Below are 24,944 nucleotides of genomic sequence, written 5' to 3'. Positions count from 1 at the left end.
TCCCTCCCTTATGGTTTAGGGGTTATTGTTTGTTGGGTTTTTGTTGGGGTATTGGGGATTTTCTTGTTTTTCTTTTTTTTTTAGGTGCATCCTGGAGTCTGCACCTTGAGGGGGGGTACTGTCACGTCCTGACCAGCAGAGGGCGTATTGCTTAGTCTAGGTCAGGATGTGGCAGGGGGTTTGTGTTTGTTAAGTGTTGGGTTGATGATTGGGACTTCCAATTGAAGGCAGGTGTGTATAGTTGCCTTTGATTGGAAGTCCTATATAGGTGTGTGTGTTTGTCTTTGGGGTTGTGGGGAATTGTTCTGTGTTGAGCCTATGCTTTGCCAGACTGTTGGTTGTTCGTTCATTCTCGTGAGTTCTTTGTTATTTTGGGTGTTCATTTTTGATAGTTAATAAAAGTCAAGATGAGCCTGCACATACCTGCTGCGTTTTGGTCCTCTTCTCTCCAGTACAACATTTTTAAGGATGAGTACGACTTATTTTATGACAGTATGAAAGTGAAACCATTGTTGAAATACGATAAAATACTGAGATAATGGGAAATCGAATGACAGATGGCTGATCTTGCTCTTTTGGAAAATGTGGCACGTGCTGTATTTCGCAGAGAGCACATTTTTAGAGACAGGTGGGACATTTTCTGCAGATAGTACCGATTGGCTCATCAGATATCGTTTCCAAAAAAACTATCTTATAGGATCTTTGCGAGGATTTAAGACCTACTTTAAAAAGGCAAACACGTGCCATTCCTGTGCACATCCAAGTGCTATCCACCCTTGGGTTATTGGCAACAGGTACTATTTCAGCGGGAGTTTGACGATTGGCATCTCACAGCCCTCGATGAGCCAATGTTTGGGATGCAATCATCAGCAAAATGAACAGTAACACTTACAATTTCTATACTCCATTGTACAACAGGTTGAAGTCAAGAGATGTTTCTTTGCGATGATGCCATCAATCGGTTCCCAAATACGAACGGACCAATAGACTGCACCCACATCGCCATACAATCACCATCCCAAAACGATTTAAGCTATATTGAACAGAAAAGATTTCCATTCTTAATGTGCAGGTGATGCGATGCACAAAAGACACTGCTGAATGTGGTGGCAACAATGTTAGCCTATACACCTACAAGAGGGAGAGCGCTGAGGATGGATGGCTTAATGGTGAGTGTTGTCTACTGATGTGAAGTATATTTGCCATTGCTAAAGCAACTTCATTGTCCTAATGGTCCTCTCTTTGTAGCTACAACTGAGCGAGCCAAATAAAACCTTTTGGTTGTACTCAATCTCTGACACTAGCACCTCTATTTCCGTCTCTGAAACGTTTTTATTTGTTTGGTTTTGAACAACAAATGGTATTTATCAATGGTGATCTCCTACCGGTGTGCATATGACCCTTAAATCACACTTTTTTTCTATGTGGTAGTATTTTGAATAGTTTCCACTCAATACTGATAAATGAAGCCACTGAACTTTTAATTCAGTCATTATCTGATGGATTATATAAATCCTAAAAGTTTGGATTATCTTCATCCATTTTCCAACTGTTGCTGACCATTGCTACAGCAAGCCCTGCAACAGGAACAGTCCCAATTTTTTTATCTTTAACTAGGCAAGTCAGTTAAGAACAAATTCTTATTTACAATGACCGCCTACTGGGGAACAGTAGATTGCCTTGTTCAGGGGCAGAACGACAGATTTTTCTACCTTGTCAGCTCTGGGATACGATCCAGCAACCTTTTGGTTACTGGCCCAATGCTCTAACCGCTAGGCTACCTGACACCCCAAATAAAAACATAAAAAAGCCATACAAAGACTATCAAAGCTCTACAGCCCTGTAACATCACAGACATCATACCCGCTGCCTACACTATAATACACACAGGGAGGCTACAGGGAGGCTACGGGGAGGCCATACAGACAGAGCAGGGGTCCTGGGCGTGCACACAGGAGTCATACAAAGACAATCGGAGCCATCCAACAGAACAGAAGCCATACAGACAGATTAGTTTTGAGCCGCAAAGCAGCTGCCAGCCAGGCCATCTCTGGCACACAAACACAGCACTGACATGGCACTGACACCATAAAGAGACCGGAAAGCTTTTGTTCTCTCTGCTGGGATTCCCCTTTCAAAAGCTGAATACACCCAGCTCCCTGATCAACAATCCAGTCCAATCCCTTACTATGGGAATCATGATGCCGGCTCAATCAGCCATCACTTAGGACAAGGGTGATGGCAGGATGGGTGTACTCACAGTTTGGGCTTGTTGGGCAGCGGAGGGGCTTCCTTCACCAGGGGTGGAGACATCTTGGCTGGGCCTAGGAAGTCTGGCCGGGGCTCTGGTGGAGGCAGGCCGAAAGAGGGCTGAGGGGGACTGGCCCTCCGGTCCTGGCCCTCCATGTTGGGGTACATGTGGGAGTGCGGCAGGGCTGACACACTGGGCCAGATCTCCAGCTCATTGACATGGAAACCCTCTGCACTGGCACTGGGTGGGATCTTGGGCGGTACCTCCAATAGGCTGATCTCTGTGGGCGGGGGTGGGGGGAAGGCCTGGGCATCCTCGAAGACAGAGTCATCGCCGGATGCCACACCGTCCCTGGCCGATTCGTATACCGCTAGAGGGAGAGAGACCAGGAGAGAGTAGAGGTTTACCCCCAGCATAGCCCTACCCCCTCCTCTTCACAGTGCACTAGCATATCCTCCCCTCCCCTTTTCCTAACATAGTACACTAATATTACCTCCAGCAGAGCCCAGCTGACCCCCATCCTCACATACCCCACTAACATGGCAGCTCTAAGTTAAGTTAGCATGTGATCTAAAGTAGCAGCTGTGTCTAGTCAGCCTGTTTGTCTTGAGGAGCTCTTGATGTAATCCCTGTTTATTTGGCCTGTGGATTTCCTCTGATTGCGTGGTGAACTGAGAGTACACAGGGAGAATAAACACGCCTCCCTTCTCCCGCAGAGATATATGCTGCTCACCACCTAACTAGCCTATTTCTTCCTCCTCTCCTCCCCCTCTTCTTTTCTTCTCATTCTCATATAGATCAAAGATTATCCAGGATAATAAAGAGGACCAGAGGAAATACCACACAGGGATCCAGGTCGGAGCCAAAACCACTCGACCTCCCAGGCTGACTGCCTATTGGTAATCATTGACATGAACCAGAGGTACACGATCCCTCGTCGTTGAACCAGATGTACAGTGCATTCGGAAAGTATTCAAACCCCTTGACTTTTTCAACATTTTCTTAAGTTACAGCCTTATTCCAAAATGAATTACATAAAAAAAATCCTCATCAATCTACACACAAGACCCCATAGTGACAAAGCGTTTTTTAGAAATGTTTGCAAATATATAAAACATTTAAAACAGAAATACCTTATTTACATAAGTATTCAGACCCTTTGCAATGAGACTTCAAATGTAGCTCAGGTGCATCCTGTTTCCATTGATCATCCTTGAGATGTTTCTACAACTTGATTTGAGTTCACCTGTGGTAAATTCAATTGATTGGACATGATTTGGAAAGGCACACACCTGTCTATATAAGGTACCACAGTTGACAGTGCATGTCAGAGCAAAAACCAAGCCATGAGGTCGAAGGAATTGTCCGTAGAGCTCCGAGACAAGATTGTGTTGAGGCACAGATCTGGGGAAGGGTACCAAAACATTTCTGCAGCATTGAAGGTCCCCAAAAACACAGTGGCCTCCATCATTCTTAAATGGAGGAAGTTTGGAACCACCAAGACTCTTCCTAGAGCTGGCTTCCCAGCCAAACTGAGCAATGGGAGGAGAAGGGCCTTGGACAGGAAGGTGACCAAGAACCCGATGGTCACTCTGACAAAGCTCCAGAGTTCCTCTGTGGAGATGGGAGAACCTTCCAGAAGGATAACCATCTCTGCAGCACTCCACCACTCAGGCCTTTATTGTAGAGTGGCCAGACAGAAGCCACTCCTCAGTCAAAGGCACATGACAGCCCGCTTGGAGTTTAACAAAAGGGACTTAAAGTCTCTCAGACCATGAGAAACAAGATTCTCTGGTCTGATGAAATCAAGATTGATCTCTTTGGCCTGAATGCTGAGCGTCACGTCTGGAGGAAACCTGGCACCATCCATACGGTGAAGCATGGGGGTAGCAGTATCATGCTGTGGGGATGTTTTATGGCGGCAGGGACTGGGAGACTTGTCAGAATCAAGGGAAAGATGAACGGATCAAAGTACAGAGAGATCCTTGATGAAAACCAGCTCCAGAGCGCTCAGGACCTCAGACTGGGATGAAGGTTTCCTTTCCAACAGGACAACAACCCTAAGCACACAGCCAAGGCAATGCAGAAGTGGCTTCAGGACAAGTCTCTGAATGTCCTTAAGTAGCCCAACCAGAGCCTGGACTTGAACGCGATCTAACATCTCTGGAGAAACCTGAAAATAGCTGTGCAGCGACGCTCCCCATCCAAACTGACAGAGCTTGAGAGGATCTGCAGAGAAGAATGGTAGAAACTCCCCAAATACAGGTGTGCCAAACTTGTAGCGTCATACCCAAGAAGACGTGAGGCTGTAATCACTGCCAAAGGTGTTTCAACAAAGTACTGAGTAAAGGGTCTGAATACTTATGTAAACGTGATATTTCAGTTTTTTCATAAATTTGCTAAAATGTCTACGAACCTGTTTTTGCTTTGTCATTATGGGTTATTGTGTGTAGATTGATGAGGATTTTTTTTTTTAATCAATTTTAGCTGTAACGTAACAAAAAGTCCATGGGTCTGAATACTTTCCGAACTGTACAGTACCAAAACTCTGCATAAACACTGTGCAAACTAGACAATTGAAAGTTGAAGTCAATTACACTAAAGGCAAATTCACCTATAAGTTGCTACAAGTTATACAAACTGTCCCGATGGTACATTTTCTGTAACTGTGAATACAATAATGATGGTAACTCACCTGTGGGAGTGTTGAAAGCCCCTCCAGTAACAGAGAGTTGGGCTGTGCTGCTGATGGAGCCGTAAAGGTTGGTTGCAGTGCAGCAGAACTGACCTCCATCGTCAGGGAAGGCCTCAGCTATCACCAGCGTACATATCTCCTCTGGAAGAAACAATTACAACTCTCATCAAATCCCTGTCGTAGCAGTGACACAGTGTTACAACTAACAGCTAAAATATATATTTCTGGTGGTCAGTATAAGGACAGTGGTATGGCTGACAGAGAAGTGTGTAAAATCTGAATGAGACAGACGCTGACTCTTTTAGACAGGTTTAATAGACATTTACACAGCCATAGAAAAGAGTGGCAGGTTTACTATCCATGTGTTTGTAGTTGGAGGTAAGACAGACATATGATAGACAGTTAGACATATGGTATGTACATGTTAGACAGGAGACTGACAGTTAGATGTGACTCACTGCCAAGGAAGAGACTAAAGAGCAGACAGGGTTGGAGGGTAGAGAGACAGACTGACTGACACACACACCGCTCTGAATATGGCAGGTGAAGTAGGAAAGCATAGACAGACAGACAGACAGACAGACAGACAGACAGACAGACAGACAGACAGACAGACAGACAGACAGACAGACAGACAGACAGACAGACAGACAGACAGACAGACAGACAGACAGACAGACAGACGACAGAAAGAAAGAAAAGACAGGTCCTGAGAGATGTCTGTAGTGTGACTCACAGGGTTTTTGTGAGAGCTTGGCGATAACACCTGATGTATCTTATTAGTCACACCGTCTCAGACTGGAAAAAGTCTGTGTGTAAATATGTGTGTGAGAGTTTAGTAGGGATTCCCTCTTACTGTGCCAGACTGTAGTTTTAAGGCCTTACACCTTTTTCTTCATCAAATCCAGGTGAACGGGAGATGACATCATCCCAGTGCCAAAGTGACAGCACAGACTGACACAACAGATAGATTGAGGACAGTTTGGATGGATGGTGGAGCAGACGGGAGTTGACATATGGCTGGGACTTTGTTGACGACAACATGACTGAAAATGACATATGGAGGAAGTGGGGTTCCTCTTACCTGGCTCTGCTGCAGACCGGGGCTCTGTGTTTCACATGATATCAAAGGAAGCGAGGGAGAGGAGGTAAAGAACAGAGAGAGGGAGGGAGTAAGACTCATAAGTCACAATCCTTTTTTTTTTACTCGTCGATGCTATGTGGGTCTAACTCTGGGTCCAGCCACCACCAATAAGTATTCTGACTCTACTGAGAATGTCTCACTTTTCTGCAGGATGCGGAAGTCTGGAGAGTCCTGGATGACCTGTCCCTGTCTGAACCACTGGACCTGCAGAGGAGGACTGCCTCGAACCCGGCACTCCAACACCACCACCTGACCCTCTGACGCCTGGGCATCCTGTAAGAGCTGGATGGGGAGAGAGAGACAGAGAGAGAGAGAGTTAGTTAGTTAGTTGCAGGAAGGGAGAGAATTAAGGTGAGATAGATTAAATGGAGATGGGGGGGCGAGGTAAAGAAGAGAAAGTAAAGGAGAAAGGGTCCGGGGTAGACACATGAGAGAGAGGCGAAAGAGAGGAGGAGAAAGAGACGTGGGAAGGAAGAAAGGGCAAGAAAGTGGGAGAGAAGGGAATTAATGAAGACAAAGAGGAAGATGACAACACAGTGTCAGTGAGCAGAACAGAACACCACGCTACGGAGTGGGAGGCCAGCAGACACTGTCCCCATTTACAGCACTCTGTTTCACTAAAGGACAGAGCAGGGCTCTTCTCCAGACAATCCTGTGACAGCTTTAGTGTTGCAGTCAGAGAGGCAGGAAGCCATCCATTGAGAGGCCAAGGCAGCATTGTGTTACCTCTCCAACCAGTCAACAGGTCTCACAGTGAAAGGACTCATCTATCAGCAACTGAAACTCCCTCTTTGTGTGTGGAGAAGGTCATGTGTGCGTGTGTGTGTCTGTGAGTGTATTAACTGTGTTTGGGAATCTCACTGTGTATTTTGGGACGACCTGGGTGGAATGTGTGTGTGTGCGTGTGTTTACGACTCTGTGTGACTGTTTGTGTGTGACTGTTTGTGTGTGACTGTTTGTGTGTGAATGTGTGTGTGTGTGTGCGTGTGCGTGCGCGTGCGTGCGCGTGTGCGTGTGTGTGTGTGTGTGTGTGTGTGTGTGTGCGTGACAGCCAGGGTGACATCACACCCCTGACTTCACCCACTTGTTGAGATGATTAAAGCCCTTCAGCTCCTGCAGGAGGGGGTGAAGACAAACAAATGTCTTTCAGTAATGAACTGGAAAATGTAGTCTTCAGGGATGGATGGGAGTGAAACTCTCCTGACCCCTGTGGGTTTGGCAGGCCTGTTTGATGCTCTGCCACTTACATGCCACCATCACACACACAGCCCGACGCATGGCCCGAGGTGGGCTGGGGGAGAGGAGGGGGAGAGGTGTGGGTTCCACAACAGTTAAACCAGGAGACAGGAGCACTCCGGCCCTTCGGCTAACTGTAATGATTTATTTGGCCCCCGCCAGTGAAAGCCACTGTCCTATCCTGTGTTATTCCAGGGAGATGGAGCATGCAAGTGTCTGCACATATGTGTGTGGGATGCATAACTTTGCCATAATTCCAGATGTAGTCTTACCTTGGTGAAGATAGGGGGCGCTGTGACAGAACCATCACCATGTAGTGAAGAAACTGGACTCCGCATCTGGAGGACAAGATAATCTGACCATCAACATCCACCTTGAGAAATGGTTGTGTTTCCTTGTGGTTTCAATTTTAAGACAGATCGTATACCGCTGTGTGTGTGTGTGTGTGTGTGTGTGTGTGTGTGTGTGTGTGTGTGTGAGTGTGTGTGTGTGTGAGAGAGTGTGTCCTACCCGGTGTTGAGGTGCAGATAGGGGCTGGACCAGGGTGAAGCGGTGAGGTACGGACTCGGGGCTCTTGGGTGAAGGTGAATGAATGGACAGGGAGATTGACGTTGTCTTCTTCTGGGACCTGAAACAGACACAGTATTAGGTCCGTTCCTCAGAGATGTCCACACACTGACCGAGTGGCCATTTAGAGAGAGAGAACAAAACAGTGCAGTTAATGTCTCACATTATCTGAGATAATAAAGATGTTGATGCCTTAAACACATTTCACTACTAAATACTCTTTACTTATTGCTCGCTCTTTACAATAATGGTCTGCTCTCACACGTCTAATTCGATAGACACACAAAGTGGGCAGTTTGCACCTTATAAATGACTTTGGAGCCTATGAAAATGGTCCCCCACAAGGACTAAGATGATGTCACTGAGAGTGAGAGCCAAGATGTTAATGTGTGAACAGAAGAGAGAATGAAGGCAGAGTGAAGACAGGAAGAGTTGGGAAATACACAGAGAGATACAGAGAGACAATGACAGAGAAAGATAAGAAAGCGAGATAACATGAGATGGGGAACCAAGGAATTCTGCACAAATATCCTCAGTGTAGAAAGTAAAACACCAAATAATGCATGCAGAGCAGAATCAGGCCGATACCCGCTAATTATCAAAATCCCGAAAAGAGCCGTTCAATTCTACAACCACTTAAAAGGAAGCGATTCCCAAACCTTCCATAACAAAGCCATCACCTACAGAGAGATGCACCTAGAGAAGGGTCCCCTAAGCAGGCTGGTCCTGGAGCTCTGATCACAAACATAAACAGACCCCACAGAGCCCCAGGACAGCAACACAATAGACCCAACCAAATCATGAGAAACAAAAAGATAATTACTTGACTTATTGAAAAGAATGCTATTTGGCCCTAAACAGAGAGTACACAGTGGCAGAATACCTGGCCACTGTGACTGACCCAAATTTAAGGAAAGCTTTGACTATGTACAGACTCAGTGAGCAAATTCTTGCTATTGAGAGAGGCCGCCGTAGGCAGACCTGGCTCTCAAGAGGAGACAGCCTATGTGCACACTGCCCACAAAATGAGGTGGAAACTGAGCTGCACTTCCTAACCTCCTGCCAAATGTATGACCATATTAGAGACACATATTTCCCTCAGATTACACAGACCCACAAAGAATTCGAAAACAAATCCAATTTTGTTTGCGTGAAATACCACAGTGTGCCATCACAGCAGCAAGATTGGTGACCTGTTGCCACAAGAAAAGGGCAACCAGAGAAGACTAAACACCATTGTAAATACAACCCACATTGATGTTTCTTTATTTTTCCTTTTGTACTTTCACTATTTGCACATCGTTACAACACTGTATATGGTCTTAATATGACATTTGAAATGTCTCTATTCCTTTGTAACTTTTGTGAGTGTAATGTTTACTGTTCATTGTTTATTTCACTTTTGTTTATTATCTATTTCACTTACTTTGGCAATGTAAAAATATGTTTCCCATACCAATAAAGACTTTTGAATTGAAATTGATTATATTACAGAAATAGGTCAGAGGTAAAGAACCTGAGTGAATGAGATTCAAGTTCTTAATGTCACGTGCACAAGTACAGTGAAATGCTTGTCTTACAAGCTCCAAGCCCAACAACGCAGTAATCAATATCAATGTAGCACAAAAATAAATGTAGAGAGAGAGAGAGAGAGAGAGAGAGAGACGAGAGAGAAGGCCTGTATAAGCTTTCAGGGCTAGGGCAGGCAGCCTTTACCATATTAACCCATGGGGACCTCTCATTATCTAAATGAGCCAGAGTTTCACTGGCCAGGGTAAGGTCATTATAGAGGTTTATAGGACTAGTTAAAATTAGAGCAGGCAGCTAGCCTGATTACCACCTGGAGGGTCCAGCTAACCTGAACACTACCACAGAGTTAGGAAGGGGTTAAGGCTCACAAGGTGAGGGGTGGAGAGAGGGTCATGCTGAGACACTCGCACACACACACACGCACACACACGGAGGCACACACACGTACTGAGGCATGACTCCTGATCTGGAATTTGTCAAAGATCCTTCTCCTTCTGAGTCTGAGGATGAAGCACCTAAACAGAGGTACAGAGGGAAGGGGAAACAGAGACCTTTCAGTGGAGAGTTTACATGAATTCAAATGGCATTCATTTGTTTGACAGTGAGCCCAGATATATTGGAGAAGTTGTACCGATGCAACACAGGAGGTTGGTGGCACCTTAATTGGGGAGGACGGGCTCCTGCTAATGGCCGGGGCAGAATTAGTGGAAACCATGTGTATGATGCCATTCCGTCTGCTTTGTTCCAGCCATTATTATGAGCCGTTCTCCCCTCGGCAGCCTCCACTGCTATGCACTCACCCTCGATGTAGACCTCTGCCGAGGTGTTGTCAGCGCCGAGACTGTTGGAGGCAACGCAGGTGTAGCGTCCCGTGTCTTCCTCGAAGGCCTCAGCGATCATCAGCGTGGACAAGTCACCATCCCTCCAGATCTGGACGTCAGGACAGTTGTGTAGCTCCCGCCCCTCACAGAACCACCTGGACATAACAGATGGGGGGGGGGGGGGTAAGAGGGAATTTTCGGTTAAATACCATTCCTACAAACAGCCGTAGGCCCTACCAATGTGCTGATACAAGTAAGAGCCATTGCTCAACGTAAAACAACTGAATTGATTTCAGATTCTCAGATTAGCGGTTATAATCATGACTGTGAAGAATGTGATGGAGGTCTGCCAATCAGGGTCATTAATCAACTGAGTACTGCCAAACACCTCACGAATCTGTGTTACATTGGTTTTGGGATCATTGAGATCTTTTGTAAAAAAAAATTGGACCAACGTCACTTGTGTGCGACTTTATTTGTGGCTACTGTGCATACTGTGACATTTCTACATGAAGTTATGAGTCCCATTTGATTTACTTCTCTCGACACCATGTCCACTGTGCAGCGTAAAGAGACAAAGTCGTTTCAGACCTTTTCTCAAACATATGCCTTCACCCACACCTCTACCCTCTGGGCATGTCTGAGAGAGTGTTTCCATACCTGCTTAAACTCAGCCCTGGGGCAATGACAAAACACAGAGTTACGGGAAACAGCCCCCCCCCCCAGACGTCTGAGGTTCTGCCTGGGCTGGAGCGTGGCCTGGTGGGACCTGCCTGGCTCGGTACCCCCTCACAGGGCTTCAATCACTCTGGCGTTGTTCCCCTCTCTGGGTCCCAGGAGGCATGAGACAGTCTAGTCTACCACACTAAACAGGCTAGAGACAGCCTACCACACTACAAAGACTGTCTCATCTCTGTTTACTGAGCCAACGATCAAACCAACCACTACTGACTCCACCCAACTACTTCAAACACAGCCGATGACCCCCATAACCATCTCGCTCCTTCTTCTCCATGCTTCTTCTCCATGCTTCTTCTCCATGCTCATGCCCTCCTATAAAATGAGAGCACATGCTTCTGCACAGTTCACCCGAGCAGTGAGGGGGAGGACGAGCAGGAATTCAGCAGATTGCAGGAAGCACAGCTGTTCCGTTCCGCTGGTCGCAGACCTCGGGACATTCCAGCCCTCTTGGCGCGCTATATAAAAATGCTATGCATTCCGCTGTTTGGCTATTATACTTTACACTATACACTCCACCCTGCTATTAATCTACCAGCCCAGATAACCAGACAGACAGATGTCACTTCATCCCCTGTGATTTACACTTGATGGTGTGGGTGTGAGAGACGCTGAGAGGAGAGAGGGATGGAGAAAGTGAAAGACAGGGCTGGGTATGAACGAGTGGCGTGCCAGGCAGGTTCAGACAGAAACAACTGTCTACACGACACTGTCATTATCAAAACGGGATCGCACATCGCAATTCATTAGCACCACTGACAGCTGGATGAACCAAAGGGGTTTAGTCATCATATTCCGACAACTGGGACTGAGATTAGCAAAAGGGTTATTCCCCATCATGTGTCTTAGCATGGTTAGCAAGGCTAGTCATAACACATTCTAGAAGTGGGACTCCACTGAAGTGCTGCTACTGCCACAGCTCGTACCTTAACCTCTCACTACAAAAGACTTGGGAGCTGGGTCTCTTCCTTATCGCTCGATGAAGGGAAATGAGGGAAAGTTGGCAAGCTACAGCCTATCGTGCTGTGTGTTAAATGACAGGAAACAGAGCAGTGCTCAGAGATTGGATGAAGGGCTGTTTAAGACATGCGGCCTCTAGCAGGAAGGCAGGGGGACCTTTTATCCAGCAGCAGCGGCAGCATGTCATCCACACAGGCAGCTGGAGGCCAAAGAGTCAGCCACGCTCCAAACATCCACGGCTATCTCCACTGTACTGATAAAACAGACTGTGACCCACACACCGAGCCTTTGTACAGTGCTCTTTGACCCCAGAACATGGGTTTGCTGCTTGACATGTTTTATAACGCTCAGTAATATCAAAGGCTTCGGTTGAGGCACAGAGACAGTTACAGGGTAAAAGTTCACTGAGCTGACAGCAGCAGGCAAATGAAAGTCTTGATTGTTTGAGCAAAGCAATATGTCTGAGTGTTTGGTGATACATTTTTGACATTATGGCAAGGGGGAAGAAAAAAAGACAACATGGTTGGTTCAAATCCACCTTCTGGGAATTTGCTCTGAATGAAAAATCCTGGGGATTTGTGTTTTTTTTTGTTCTCAGAACTCAAACTGTTTCTGTTGAGTCACCATCTCCCTAGGGTAATCACAGTGACTCGTAGTCTCCTCACGATTCTCAGATGCTGTCAGTTTGAAATATTCCCCACTACAGGAACCACACTGCAGGAACCACACTGCAGGAACCACACTGCAGGAACCACACTGCAGGAACCACACTGCAGGAACCACACTGCAGGAACCACACTGCAGGAACCACACTGCAGGAACCACACTGCAGGAACCACACTGCAGGAACCACACTGCAGGAACCACACTGCAGGAACCACACTGCAGGAACCACACTGCAGGAACCACACTGCAGGAACCACACTACAGGAACCACACTGCAGGAACCACACTGCAGGAACCACACTACAGGAACCACACAGCAGGAAGCACACTGCAGTGATCACTTCAGCTCTCGCAGAATCATTTGGACATTTGGTGGAACACCAAATGAAACACATATTGTACAGAAAACAGCATATTACGAGTCATTCCGTCATTATGTTAATGTATTGACAAAGCTGTGTGCGGTAGCTGTGATGCTGAGTGATAAGGAGGGTGTGTGTGTGTGTGTGTACAAAACATAGTGAACAGAGACCAGTAAACCAGCAGGGGAAGTGTGTTTTCCATGAGCCAGACAGTCTTAGTCCAGGCCCCAAGCAGATAAATTCAACTTGTTACGGTACTGCCCAAACTGAACTGTGTACTAAATACCCAAAACAAATAAAACTGGCAATCACAGTATTCAGCAGTGGTCAGATTGAGGCTTGTTAATAATTTTCCATTGTGGTTGTGGTACAGCTCTGTCCTGCCAGCCTCTCCTCCAGCTCTAAGTCTCAGTCAAACAGTGTAACACGCGATACAGCATGTGTCATACAGACTCCCCGTGTTTTATAGGCGTGAAGGAGCATGGCTTTGGATGGATTACTGTACATTCACTAGGGTCCAGTTTGGTAGAAATGCAAAAGCTACCCATAAAGAGGGAGAACGAGTAAAGTAGGGCAGCCAGGAGCTCAAGTTGAACCTAGCAGGCAGCCAGAGTTGCAGAGTAAATGTTACCCTCTCCCGACGAGCACCACAATAAAACCACATATTAATCAAACACTAATGACCTGCTATTACGCGTAATTACTGAGTAAACTCACTTAGAGACAGGCTCCTTTTTTAATCCCCGCTCCATTTAGCTCTGTTTAGCCAGGCACTGTGGAATGTGCTGAACACGACTCACTGTTCCTTCTCACTGGTCTCACTGTATTTCTAACTGTTCTCACTGTTCCCTCTTACTGTTCTCACTGTTCTCACTGTTCCCTCTTACTGTTCTCACCGTTCCCTCTTACTGTTCTCACCGTTCCCTCTCACTGTTCTCACTGTTCCCTCTTACTGTTCCCTCTTACTGTTCTCACCGTTCCCTCTTACTGTTCTCACCGTTCCCTCTTACTGTTCTCACCGTTCCCTCTTACTGTTCTCACCGTTCCCTCTTACTGTTCTCACTGTTCCCTCTTACTGTTCTCACCGTTCCCTCTTACTGTTCTCACTGTTCCCTCTTACTGTTCTCACCGTTCCCTCTTACTGTTCTCACTGTTCCCTCTTACTGTTCTCACTGTTCCCTCTCACTGTTCTCACCGTTCCCTCTTACTGTTCTCACCGTTCCCTCTTACTGTTCTCACCGTTCCCTCTTACTGTTCTCACTGTTCCCTCTTACTGTTCTCACTGTTCCCTCTTACTGTTCTCACTGTTCTCACTGTTCCCTCTTACTGTTCTCACCGTTCCCTCTTACTGTTCTCACTGTTCCCTCTTACTGTTCTCACCGTTCCCTCTTACTGTTCTCACTGTTCCCTCTTACTGTTCTCACTGTTCCCTCTTACTGTTCTCACTGTTCTCACTGTTCCCTCTTACTGTTCTCACCGTTCCCTCTTACTGTTCTCACTGTTCTCACCGTTCCCTCTTACTGTTCTCACTGTTCCCTCTTACTGTTCTCACCGTTCCCTCTTACTGTTCCCACTGTTCTCACCGTTCCCTCTTACTGTTCTCACTGTTCCCTCTTGCTGTTCTCACCGTTCCCTCTTACTGTTCTCACTGTTCCCTCTTACTGTTCTCACCGTTCCCTCTTACTGTTCTCACTGTTCTCACTGTTCCCTCTTAATGTTCTCACCGTTCCCTCTTACTGCTCTTACTGTTCTTACTGTTCCCTCTTACTTTTCTCACTGTTCTCACTGTTTCCTCTTACTGTTCTCACTGTTTCCCTCTTACTGTTCTCACTGTTCCCTCTTACTGTTCTCACTGTTCCCTCTTACTGTTCTCACTGTTCCCTCTTACTGTTCTCACTGCTCCCTCTTACTGTTCTCACTGCTCCCTCTTACTGTTCTCACTGTTCCCTCTTACTGTTCTCACTGTTCCCTCTTACTGTTCTCACTGTTCCCTCTTACTGTTCTCACTGTTCTCACTGTTCCCTCTTACTGTTCTCACTGCTCCCTCTTACTGTTCTCACTGTTCCCTCTTACTGTTCTCACTGTTCCCTCTTACTGTTCTCACTGTTCCCTCTCACTGTTCTCACTGTTCCCTCTTACTGTTCTCACTGCTCCCTCTTACTGTTCTCACTGTTCCCTCTTACTGTTCTCACTGTTCCCTCTTACTGTTCCACTGTTTCCATTTTTTAAAATGTAACCTTTATTTAACTAGGCAAGTCAATTAAGAGCCCATTTTTATTTACATTGACGTCCTACCAAAAGGCAAAAGGCCTCCTGTGGGGGGCACAACAAATCGTAGGACCAAACACACACCACCACACAACAACACTATAGAACGAGAGACCTAAGACAACACCTCTGTTCTCACTGTTCCCGATGGAGCAGCACTAGGCTGGGCTGGCTGGTCCAGATGTGGCCTAGCAGTGGTGGGTAATGTAACCCTCAGACAGAGAACAAGAGGAAGTGGGCCTTCAGTAGGTCCAGGATGTAGGTGGGAAGTGTGGGTGTGAGAGCAGGACACAGCCACTCTGCATTAATGACCTTGAACGATTTGAACGATAGCCATTCAATAAGAATTTCTTAAATTCCACACCCTTCACCTTCACCACCCTCTTCCTCTTACACACCCTGTACAATAACATTATGAAACACACTCTGCCCCCCCCCAACCCTCACACACACACACACACACACACACACACACACACACACACACACACACACACACACACACACACACACACACACACACACACACAATGGCCGGGTGTGTAGCTAGGAGCAACTACCTGAGTGTTTTAGCCATGGCCTCTCCTTTCCTCTCCCACCCCTAGGCACCAAGCCAGAGGACATCCAGACATCCCCCCAACCCTCCCTCAAGCACACATTGACTAGACCTCCTTCATTAGAACCTTGACTACAACCCTCCATCCATCAGAACAGCTGCTCCTACCAGCTTTACAAAGAAATCTGAGGTGAGCAAAGTTCTGTACACTATCCAACAGAGGATTTCTCAGAGGGAATGGGGAGTAGGGGAGCTGGTTATTGTGAATGTCGCTCATTGAGGCATGATACAAATGTAGCAATCTTAATATCTGGCTATTTCAAATCAAATTTCAAATCAAATCAAATGTATTTATATAGCCCTTCTTACATCAGCTGATATCTCAAAGTGCTGTACAGAAACCCAGCCTAAAACCCCAAACAGGAAGTAATGCAGGTGTAGGTGGTCCTTTGAATATGTTGGTCATTCCATAAAATAAGTGCCTTTTTCATCCCTTTGATATATCAAGTAGAAATTGGGCACCAATATTTAATTTTAAAATCCAATTATAACAAATGTGGCCTTTAATATAGACCACATGAAGAATTCAATCAATTTGATTCTTACATGAATAAAGACAACTAAAGTACCAAAATTCTGCATTTTGACATTTCCCTCCGTGCACCTTCTGCAACTTCTAGGAAGATTATAAACCAACTTAACCCCAACATTTCACTATCATTGTAAAGCCCTAGTTATTCTGTTGCTTTGACATTTCTGAAGATGATTTATTTCATGTGATTAGTGATTAATTTACGTCTGTCCCTCATTTTAAGGTCAACTCTGTTACGTGCACTGATCTCTCATTTAAATATGGTGAAAATATTCCTTAATTTTTTTTTAAATCAAAATAAACATTGAACATCTAATAGTCAAATCATAGTGTTAAAGAAGGTGAGCTTCCCTTCCCCCTGTCACAAGGGGATTTATGGCTGATTTAAGATAATAATCAACCCTGTTACGGTCAACCCTGTTACGGTCAACCCTGATAATAGACACTTACTATAGTCCTTTTTGTATTTAACCTCTTGAGATGGGAAAACATGTTTTTTTATGAAGTTGAACATGTGCTCTTTTTTGGACCAAGTTACAATTCTCAAAAGGCACCGAATTGGTGGAACGACCCATCTGTTGCACCATACATCAGTGCCAACACACAGGCTGATCCACCCAAAACGCCAAAATGGCAAGACAGAACATGAACATAGCATTGTAAAGGGTGAGACAAAACCATGTACTTTAGCCCTGGCCCTCTCTGGTGCGTGCCTAGGTCCACAGTCACCTCATCTGATCCTGTTGTTATTTGCTGCTGTTGATGGAAAGATTTACAGAGTGAAGCTCAGTTTCACCGCAAGACCGGAGAGCGAAGGAAAGAGCAGACGGAGAGAAAGACAGAGGGAGAGACAGAGAAAGAGAGAGGGCGTGAGAGAGATTCCATCAGGACAGAGGCACATCGGGTTAGATGCCAGCACACATACCCACCCCCCAAAAGTGTATATGAGAATAGAGTATACACGTCCGGTCTGGCATACATACATCACTGTCTCTTACATGCTGACTAGACCGGACACTTCGCGTGCATGAGCGTTGCAAAATACATTTACACATACATGTTATTCAATCAATGCACCCACATTGCCCGTTGAGCGTCTGCGTGGCCAGGCGCTAAAATAGAAATTGGTTCTATTTGTGACCCTTAACGCGCTGCAAGTCCCGCCTCTCCCATCTCCTCATTGGTTTTTAGGAGCGTATACCCACGTGGGTGATTGAAAGATGAACTGAGGTCCACACTCCAGTCGGTTGTAGTAATTCTGTAAAGTTGTTTGCCAACCTTCATATTAAGTCCAAAGAAAAAAAGCCATATAAAGTCGAAAGACGAAAAGCCATATAAAGTCCAAAGACGAAAAAGAAGCCTGAAGGAAGGAGGAGAGATGACGAGAAAAAAAATGTGGTTTACCGTTTTAACTGTGGATTAATTGTCGGAGTAGAGGACCTTGTGCATTTCAGTTAAATAACAACCCAATGTTTATATCCCAGGACAAATTAGCTAGCAACAGCAAGCTAGCTAGGTAAATTGCCATAAATGTTTAATGCTTTTTGACCTGTCCCCAAATTAATATAATTGGTTCAAAGTTTGTTCTGATATTTCAACCTGGGTGTCCTGATGGCTTCTGGTTTGGGTGAACAAAATGAACGTGCGTGCTACGGTGTGTGTCCGGTTTGGCCAGCATGTTAGTCATCTCTCCCTCTAATGCTCAGTCTCTCCTGTACTGACCACAGGAACCAAGCAAAGTGCAACTGGACTGAAGCAGCACTTAAGTCTTTATTGATAATAACAAACTGCACCATAAAGTTGAAAAAAATGGTTCTCCAGTGATTTTTTGGTCAAAACATGTTTTTTTATATAAAAAGTATTCAATAATGCCCTTGGGAGAGTTTCAAAGACAAGCAGACACCACAGTCTGTACAAGTACAAGCTCTAGAGCCAGATCGTTTTTTGTGTCAGTGTCATGCAAACTCTCCAAACACACACAAATACAGCCACACTCCCAGACCCACCCACACTCACAGACATAAAGAAACTCTTTCACTAATGTACACACACGAAATGAAGAGCTGTATCAATCTCCTCACTTAACCCATAAATGGTCACCCGACCGTGAAATGTCATGCAAACTCTAGGTCTCTTGGGAGGTTTGAAGAACTTGTGCAGACATCTCTGGGAATAGATCTAAAAGCACGATGACACATGAAGGCTTTGGAAGATTGTGTACGCATATGGCCGGGTCTCATCACTTTATGGAGAAATAATCTCTCCCTATTGCAGCTACCTACGCACCCAACAACGTAACGCACTTATTTAATCAATTCATTTTTTGGCAAATGACACAGGCAGCGTTATTCCATATGGATATACTCAGAATCATAACAAGTTCATCTGAAAACTGATTAGAAAAAAGGGGCAAATGGTTTACAGACTAATCTTGACCATATGTGTGTGATCTGGGCACGGCACTGTCAGAAGTGCTGACAGCAGCACAGAAAACCCTGTTTAAGATCCTATTTCCCTGTCTGTTTTCTCTCTCTGGGGGAGGAATAATGTCACCGAGAAATATGGAAAGTCTTAGTTGGCATCAGATATTGTGAAGCTAGGGTTAGATGAGGCCATCTGACGAATCAATGTTTATGTTCATGCCACAGTCCCTCCAGGTGTGTGTGTGTGTGTGTGTGTGTGTGTGTGTGTGTGTGTGTGTGTGTGTGTGTGTGTGTGTGTGTGTGTGTGTGTGTGTGCGCGCATGCGCGTGCGCGTGCGCGTGCGTGTTGTATGAGTTTGGGTGTACACTAAAAGGGAGGAAAATAATGATACATTCTAGAAACCCATCTAACAAAATTTGTGGAAAGTGCAATTTGATGCTTGAGTAGCCATTTATATCAGGCAGGGTTAGGGGTAATGGGCCAGGGTTCAGAGGGACTATTCTGAACAGAGGACAGCTGTAGTAGATTGAGAGAGAGAGAGCGAAGCTCCACGGAGACAGTGAAAGATGCATGTGCAGCAGTTGAGCTAAGTGATGAATATTTATGCACACACACACACACACACACACACACACACACACACACACACACACACACACACACGAATGCACGCACGCACACAAACTCACAAACATGAGCACACACAAACTTCCCCCCACATACACACACACAGACACACACCGACACACTATCACAGTTTATTATGAAATAGACACAAACTACATATTTGAAATTTGTGACAGATTCATTTGTATTTCACGGTTTTCTTCACAACACATTTTGTGTCTATTTCACAATTTTCATTGTTCATAATGCATTTGTGTACATTACACAAATTCCAATTTGTTGTGGCTAACGTTAGCCACGTTAGCTAGGCGGTTCACGTTAGCTAAGGTAGCTAGGTGGCTAACGTTAGCTAGGCTAGGGGTTAGGGGTTAAGGTTAGATTTAGGGGTTAAGGTTAGGGTTATGTAACTTGCTAGCTAAGGACTTTAAGTGGGCAAGGTTAGGGTTAGCTAACATGCTAGCTAAGTAGTTAAAAGGTAGTCAGTAGTTGCAAATTAGCTAAAATTGTCCATGACGTGATTCGAACACGCAATGTTTGGGCTGCTAGATGGTCGTGTTATACACCCACCCATCCTCCCTGACCAACCTCCCTGCTATCATTTCTGTCTTAAGTAACCTACTGTCTTTATCTGTGATTGAAATGCACTGTAGGGAAGAGTGGGATAAGTTTATCCATTTTTACATTCAGCATCACTCCGTCAAGGGAAATATAGTATTCTTTCTAACAAAGATATGTATATATATTTCAGGACGTTGTGTATCCATGGACATAATCAGAATTCATGTAAACATTACAGATGTGAAAACATAGCTTGTCCAAAAAAGCCGTCTCCTGGCACAACTTACCCGGGGTAAGTAGTAAGTTGAGCCGCCGGACAGGGTATGTGAAGCCGCCTACAAATGTCTGTACTGAATTAAATATTACCGCTACCTTTTTAAAACCATGTATATTTTTATTTCACAAACACAATTCAACACAATCACAACCACTTTTTTCATTTTAATAATTTTAAGCATCTTTTAACACAGGCTTAACACCTAACAAACACTTTTTACTTTTAACATAGACCAGGACCTGTTGTTACCTCAAATCCCAGCGATAATGCATTGCATTACACCTGAGAAGAAAACATTTGAATTTGCTCAACTTGCCCTTGGCTCAACTATTGGCTTAACTCACCCCATGGCCATTGGCTTAACTCACCCTATGGCCATTGTCTCAACTTACCCCAAGGCAAACATTTTGACTATATTAGCCCACGTAGCTTCAAGGACACAGTTTCATGCTAGGTTTAGAACCTCATATTGAAGCTTATAGAGACCCCAACTGATATATAGAACAATCTTAAAATGATCTATAATACTTTGGTTTAGATACAAGCATTATGAAACCTCTAACAGAATAAATTAATTTGACAGTGAAAATCTGTTTTTTGGACCTGACTTGCTTACCACTTTTTTCATGTAGTTCCTTCCTTCACGGACTCCATGAAATTATGACCTCTTCCTAAATATTTGGTCAAATGATACATTTTGTGTATGTTTTCTTAGAAACACAGGTGGCTCAACTTACCCCTTTAGCTCAACTTACCCCACATTCCCCTATACAAAACTGTGTACTGCATACCAAAAAAAAAATCCAATAAGCAATTCTTGTCTATTTCACAATAATCTGTGATACTGGGTTGCACACGCACACGCACATGCACACACGTTATCCTTACCCTACAGAGTAAAGTTCCATCTTACATATTTCATGAGTATCTGTTATCAAATTAAATAAGTGCAAGACGAATCAATAAATATTTATAGTAGATATCAGCCATGCACAAAGCAGCTTTCCCAAATAAACATCAAAAAAAGATCACACAGTCCAATGGAATAACACGGACTATGAAGAGCCTCACAAGAGTAGGAAAACAGTGTGAGAGGCAAGGAGTGCCCTGAGGTGATGAAATACAAACAGGCTTAGCTTTTTTGTTAATGAGTGACCCAACACTGAACAAAATCATGTTCAGCATCAAAACCCAGTAAAACCTTCCATCAAATACCACAAATGTACAGCATGTAACCAAATACATCATTATAATTTCTCCACCAGGACCACAACTTTACTTGATATGACTAATAATGTCTTGCCCTGAAATATTCTGAGAAATTAATTCATTCCAGACCCAAATTAATTGCCAATATTTGTATAACAACCACACGAGCAGATGAGTTGATAAAATATGACAGATTCACCAAACAATGACATGAACAAGTAAGTCAACTTTAAACTAATAAACTAAAGTAGGCTACATTAACAACAACAACAGGGTTCAAAGTTCAGAGTTCCTTACCTGTGCTGATGTACTGGCCAAGTTATTGAATATAAGAATGTCACCTATAATTTCCTTTATCTTCAAGTGAAGTAATTGAAGATTTATATAAAGTCTCAACTTCTGAGAGAGTGACTCTCACTAAGCCACTGTCAAAAACACTGACACACACACACACACACACGCACACACACACACACACACTCTGCCACTGAGTAACACTGAAACACACACAGAGGGCACAGAGGGAACAGAGTGGGAGGGAGCAGAGTAAAGTGGAGAGAGACAGAAGGAGAGAGAGACAGTATGATTTTTTAAAAGCAACGTTGTGAGACGTGAGTCGGACTCTGATCTCTTGGCATGACTTCAGTTGAACTCTCCTTCAATCTCTGTGTCTCGCTTGTTTTCCCCCCGCTTGCTGTCAGTATCAGTAAATAACACATCGATCCCATTTTGGAGTCCACTGTGGCTGGACCAGGAACCCATGGAGGAAGGGGGAAAGAGAGGTGCTGACATCATGTCCAGAGTCCCCCAGGCTGAGACACACTGGGGGTTAAACCCCCCAACTCTACTCCATCCCAATTACTCTCTCTGGGTCAATAACATGGAAACCCAAGAGACTAAATCAGGATGATCCTGGTACTGTACTGTACATCCTGATAAAAATCATATCCAGGTGGGTTGAAACATCAGTGGCAGTAGTATTTGTATGTATTTGTATGTTTCGGATGCCATTCTGCTTGTGGGGCCAAATGTTATCCTAGCAGCTTCATTGTCACGTTTTTTCCCCCATACTGAAACAAAGCTGTGCCATGCATTCTGTATTCTGTCTGTATTCTGTCAGTTTAGCAGGCTGGGTCACGGTCTACTGGTCATCGTAAAGTCCAACAATACCCCTCAGTTCTGGGACTGACAGAGCCAGATTACTTTAGGGGATAAAAAGGCCTTAGAGGCTTAATTCTGTGTGTGGTATAATGATGAGAAATTAAAAATAACAGTGCTTTGTGACATCAGACATTTTATCTTGCCTGCCAAATTGAAATAGGCCACTTTGGCCAGGTCTAAAATAGCTTAGTTAGGACGGTATGGAAATAGATCTACTTAGAGTGGGCAGCACCTGGTCAGTATGGGACAGATGGCTGTGAACCCTGCCTGATCATGCTCTGCAAAAAGAGCATACACTGCCCTAAGACTGACTGCAGCCCTCACACTCCAAACGCTTACTGTACAGCTTACATACAGTAGAGCTAGAAATGTGAATAAAGTGATTGACGTTTCTCTAGTGCACTGGGGCAAGGCCTGACACAGGGGCTAACATCAAATGAAGCATGAAAGGGTGTAGTTTTTCACTCAGTGAAATGCTCAGTATGGGGTTCAGGTTTTGGGGTTTTATAACATTGGGTGAACTGCCCAGTGATATTTTTGTCTGTGTGTGTCAGTGGAGGCTCTGCCACTGGGAAGCAGCAGCAGATGGAATTATTTGTGGTAGTTGTTGCTAGGAGGGGTTCATACCAGAGACAGTGTGAGTGTGTGTGTGTGTGTGTGTGTGTGTGTGTGTGTGTGTGTGTGTGTGTGTGTGTGTGTGTGTGTGTGTGTGTGTGTGTGTGTGTGTGTGTGTGTGTGTGTGCGAAAGAGTGTATAGCGTGTGCACAGACCGACGAAGATGAATACACACACCCACATACACAAACCAATGATGGGCTGGTTCATGCTGCTCTCTCACAGTTTGTTTATTCTAGCTACCCAATAAAAGGGGTTGGTTTCATAGCCATTCCATTGGAGCTACACTACTGTGAAAAAGACATGAAAAGAACTATGTGTGTATCCTCCGGCTTAAGTAACCATAAAACACAGGTTAATGAGACGATGACTTTTACTGGTTCAAGATGTTCACATTACTAATACCAGGCTGGCCCACAGTAGGTTAACCTCAGGCCTGCTGTTGCTGGTCTCTGGTCTGTATAAAAGCTGGCCTGCCCCATCTGTATCATTAGGGCTATAACACAGTGTTCAGGGAGGCTTGGTTCAGGAAGAGAGATAGTTTGGAGCTGGAAGAGACGGTTCTGGCTGGGAGCATCAGGACCTTTCAAGATGTAAGTCAACTGACAGCATGAAGGGCCTCCTCCCTATCAGCTCTCATTTCCATATGGAGCACACACACTTACAGTACAGTATCCACACTGTCCAACACAAGCATTATAACATTACACACTCACTTAATATGGAAACTCCCATTAACAACCACATACATTCGTGCTTACAAGTACGCAAAACCCACTTACACGGAGTAGTCTATTTCACTGTTTAAAAAGGGCCATGTCAAGGTCACATGACATCATACAAAAATGGGTACAGTACATGTCAACATTTCCATGACAACCTTCACATTCCCAAAGCAAAATAAGAATAGGACCACTCATGAAGTTCACTTGGATAGGAGCAATTACAACATGAAAAACAACAAAACAGACATCCATGAGAACTCTTATGAGTTCAACATGGAGAGGAAAAGATGCTGGGTTTTCCACTGAGGGGAAACAAACAACGGGTTGTCTTAAAAATGCTTGAAATCAGCATTTCAAATGGAGCGAGATTGATAAAACATCCTTTCTGTATGTTTTCATCTGCCAGGCCAGAGAGGGATAAGAGAGAGGGACAGTTCATAACAGGCTTTCAGACCATGAGGTAGACTTCATCTTAAATACGGTTTCTGCAGTAGCAGCAACATAATTTCCAACCTGGTCTCAGGGCATTTTGTATTATTCTGTACGTAAATCCGGGACATCAGTTTAGTATGATGTTTATCAATGTTTATCTATTAATTTGTGGATGTCCATCACCCATTTTGTATGACGTGACGAATTACAATTCGTATTATATGTTACAAATTGGCAATACGTACAAAAAACACTTAAACCCTAAGTCCCTGGCAGAAAGAAAGCATAGCCAAATGGGCTTCAGCCCAGCTTGAACAAAAAAGGAAATAAGGTGCTCGACTGATGGACTTAAAAATCCCAAAAAGTATTCCTTATCCCAGGACACTTGAACAGGTGACTATCCAGGAAAATAAAGAAAAATGAGGACTATGTGTCTGCTTTGATCCTTGGCCTCAGCATGATGCGAATCAGCCTACAGTGTTCTCTCTCTCTCTCTCATGTGCCCTTTTTCTCTCTATAAAGAATAAGTCC

At 44.6% G+C, this 24,944-nt stretch overlaps 1 protein-coding gene across 1 annotated transcript in view; it reads right to left on the bottom strand.

Moving 5' to 3' along the window:
* The window catches only part of LOC106584205 (palladin), a 143,626-nt gene that overhangs the window by 55,008 nt on the left and 63,674 nt on the right, over window positions 1-24,944 (bottom strand). Inside the window, 8 exon segments of the mRNA XM_045705935.1 lie at window positions 2,261-2,621; window positions 4,947-5,087; window positions 6,031-6,054; window positions 6,231-6,372; window positions 7,599-7,664; window positions 7,837-7,954; window positions 9,872-9,938; window positions 10,224-10,399. Of these exon segments, the coding sequence (XP_045561891.1) occupies window positions 2,261-2,621; window positions 4,947-5,087; window positions 6,031-6,054; window positions 6,231-6,372; window positions 7,599-7,664; window positions 7,837-7,954; window positions 9,872-9,938; window positions 10,224-10,399 (1,095 nt within the window).

Source organism: Salmo salar, chromosome ssa23 (assembly GCF_905237065.1).
Source record: "Salmo salar chromosome ssa23, Ssal_v3.1, whole genome shotgun sequence".
Lineage (NCBI taxonomy): Eukaryota > Metazoa > Chordata > Actinopteri > Salmoniformes > Salmonidae > Salmo > Salmo salar.
The sequence above is the reverse complement of the archived record's forward strand: the minus strand, read 5'-3'. Positions and strand labels throughout refer to the sequence as shown.